The sequence below is a fragment of the Tupaia chinensis genome, unplaced genomic scaffold (genome assembly GCF_000334495.1).
Source record: "Tupaia chinensis unplaced genomic scaffold, TupChi_1.0 Scaffold147038_1, whole genome shotgun sequence".
NCBI lineage: Eukaryota > Metazoa > Chordata > Mammalia > Scandentia > Tupaiidae > Tupaia > Tupaia belangeri.
In genome coordinates this window covers 2,629,965-2,632,586 of record NW_006206889.1, presented here as the reverse complement: position 1 = coordinate 2,632,586, position 2,622 = coordinate 2,629,965, and the positions used below count along the sequence as shown (strand labels likewise).

Below are 2,622 nucleotides of genomic sequence, written 5' to 3'. Positions count from 1 at the left end.
ATGTGGGTGTGGGAAGGGTGCCCTTGGACCAGACCAGGGACACAGGGTCAGCAGTAGCCCAGTCTTCCCAAGTCTCTAGGGACGCTATGTGGGGTAGGGCTGGCATCCTCTGCCTGTTAGTACCAGCGGCCTCACTTATACTCTGACCGTGATGCCTGAGAACACAGCTCTGGCCCTGACCAGGGCATTGTCCATGTGTCACATTTCAGTCTCTGCAGTCCATGACTGGTCTCTCTGGGGCAACAAAGTGGGTTGAAACTTGGGGTATGTGGCTGAGACCAGATGGGGTACCTCAGGTCTGGGGAGGCAGCCATGGAGCTGGGAGGGTGAGTGTGGCTGCTGCCGAGGAGTCCACTTTGTGCCATGGCCTCTGGCTTCAGTTCTAGAGGCTGCTTCTCTTAGATGGCCTGGGCCATGATGGAGCCTGACCTGTGGGTTCACAGCCCAGGTGACATTGAGTCCTCTCCCCAAAGTGTCCTCAGACAAGACACAAAGTCAGCATGAGCAGAAATGGCTTTATTAGGACTCAGTGGTGGGGTCCTTGCATGGGGCCAGGCAGGGCCTTTGGAGGACAGGGACTCATTCTGGGGTGGAGGGCACTAGTGGTTCAGTGGGGGGTGCCTCAGCAGCCAGAAACAGGAAAGGGCTTAGAGCATCTGACTCCCTAAGAAGAGGGGTCTGTCCTATCCTCTGAGGTTGTCAGAGCCAGAAGGTGGATTTAGCTGTGAAGTCTGGGAACAAAGGGACCAGGAGGATGGCTTGCTTAGAGGCCACAGCAGGCTGGGCGGGCACAGGCAGGACGGCAGCACAGGGACACGCAGGAGGCTGGGCGGCAGCAGCTGGGCTGGCAGCAGGAGACAGGGGCACAGCAGGAGGAGGTGGGGGCACAGCAGGCGAGTCTGCACACAGGGCGGCACAGCAGGGACACGGAGGATGAGGGTCTGCAGCAGGTGGATGAACAAGGGACTGCCCCAGAGCAAACAGGCACAGAGCAGGCCTGCTGGCAGGGGGTCGAGGTGCAGCAAGCCAGCTGGCAGCTAGATTGCTGGCAGCAAGAAGAGGAAATCCCAGAGCAGATGGGGACAGAGCACACAGGTTTGCAGCAGACGGGCACACAGCACACGGGCTTGCAGCAGACGGGTACACAGCAGGCCTGCTGGCAGGGGGAGGAGGTGCAGCAAGCCGGCTGGCAGCTAGATTGCTGGCAGCAGGGAGAGGAAGCCTCAGAGCAGACGGGCACACAGCACACGGGCTGGCAGCAGACGGGTACACAGCAGGCCTGCTGGCAGGGAGACGAGGTGCAGCAAGCTGGCTGGCAGCTAGACTGCTGGCAGCACGAGGGGGTGCAGGAGCTGGTGCACACTGACTGGCAGGGGCTGGGCTCACAGGTTGCCTGGCAGCAGGGACTGCACACACAGCTCACTGGGGTGCAGACGAGGGTCAGGCAGGGGGCCGGGGCACAGCAGCTGGGAGCACAGCAGGGGGGCTCGCAGCAGCTCTCTGGACAGTTGTCCACCTCCCAGGAGGAGCCTGTGCAGGACTCAGAAGAGCCGGGCAGGCAGACCCGGCTGCCATAGCTCAGGTTGCTGGAGCAGACGGACATGGTGGAGGCAGCCATGTGGGTGGCAGCTGGGGTGAGGTGGAGGGTATGAGTGAGTGAGTATGAGAGCAAGTGAAGGTGTGAGGTGCTCTGGCCTCTTTTATCCCCCTCTAGGTGTGTGTTTTGCCTCAACCAGCAGCTCAATAACACCCTTCCCTTCCTTGTTGATGTTTAGAACCTCGAGGACCTCATTAGGACCGGTTCTGTGACCACGAGGTATCCTTGCTCAGCTCATAAAACTTGCACTGTGCTGGGCAGGGCCAGTCACCACTGACTGAGTCTGACCCCTGCAGGGGCACCTGGGGGAAGACGTGCCCTCCATGAGCCCACCCGGTAGCTTCTTCCTGCAAGCCACAGGCCAGGTGCCTAGGGCCAGCTCTTGGTCTACAAATGAAGATATTGAACTCCCAGAAAGTACTTACAGTATTTGAGGGGGCTTCAAAAAATACATGGAAAAATGAAATTAAAGAGCATGTTTATTTTGGTGCAAAAAACTTTTTATATTCATACTTACTTTTTAAAATAATACCCATTGTCCAGAAACTTTTGAACACTCCTCACATATGACAAATTCAAGGTTAATACAAAAAATGTAAGGTCCTTACAACTAAAACAGGATGAGGTACAAAAAAATTGAATATGAAATTTAAAAATTTCAATTCCTATAGACATATGAAAATCTGCTCAATCTCATTAATAATTAAAGTTTTTTAAAAATAAACATAAATCTGTAAGAGCAATCAAGCTTTAAAATGTTGATAATATCCAGTAATGCTGAGCTTGAGAGACTGCTTCATTCTTAGAAGCTCTAGGCAGGCATTTTATGTCAACTGTGTAATCACATGATACAAAATTTTCCATTTTATCCATTTAAAAGTGTATATAATTCAGGGGCATTTAGTGTATAATTCAGGGTCACCATCAACACTATTTAATTCCAGGACATTCTCATCACTCCAAAAGGAAAGCTATAGTGTTAAGATGTCACTCCCTAGTCTCTGTCAACATTGATCACCTCTGTA

At 53.3% G+C, this 2,622-nt stretch overlaps 1 protein-coding gene across 1 annotated transcript; it reads right to left on the bottom strand.

The window, feature by feature from the left end:
* Positions 1–763: 763 nt before the first annotated feature.
* Positions 764–1,618, bottom strand: LOC102494249 (keratin-associated protein 10-1). Its single transcript, XM_006169480.1, has 3 exons — positions 1,579–1,618; positions 1,250–1,530; positions 764–1,153 (listed from the first exon to the last, which is right to left on the bottom strand). The coding sequence occupies exons 1-3, from the start codon at positions 1,616–1,618 to the stop codon at positions 764–766; spliced, it is 711 nt and encodes a 236-aa protein (XP_006169542.1).
* Between the last annotated feature and the right edge of the window lie 1,004 nt (positions 1,619–2,622).

Coding starts and splice junctions, on each gene's coding strand:
- LOC102494249 (XM_006169480.1), bottom strand. CDS start 1,618: ATGGCTGCCTCCACCATGTCCGTCTGCTCCAGCAACCTGA. Junction 1,531..1,578: donor CGTCTGCTCCAGCAACCTGA/GCTATGGCAGCC, acceptor AGTCCTGCACAG/GCTCCTCCTGGGAGGTGGAC. Junction 1,154..1,249: donor TACCCGTCTGCTGCCAGCCC/GTGTGCTGTGTG, acceptor CCCTGCCAGCAG/GCCTGCTGTGTACCCGTCTG.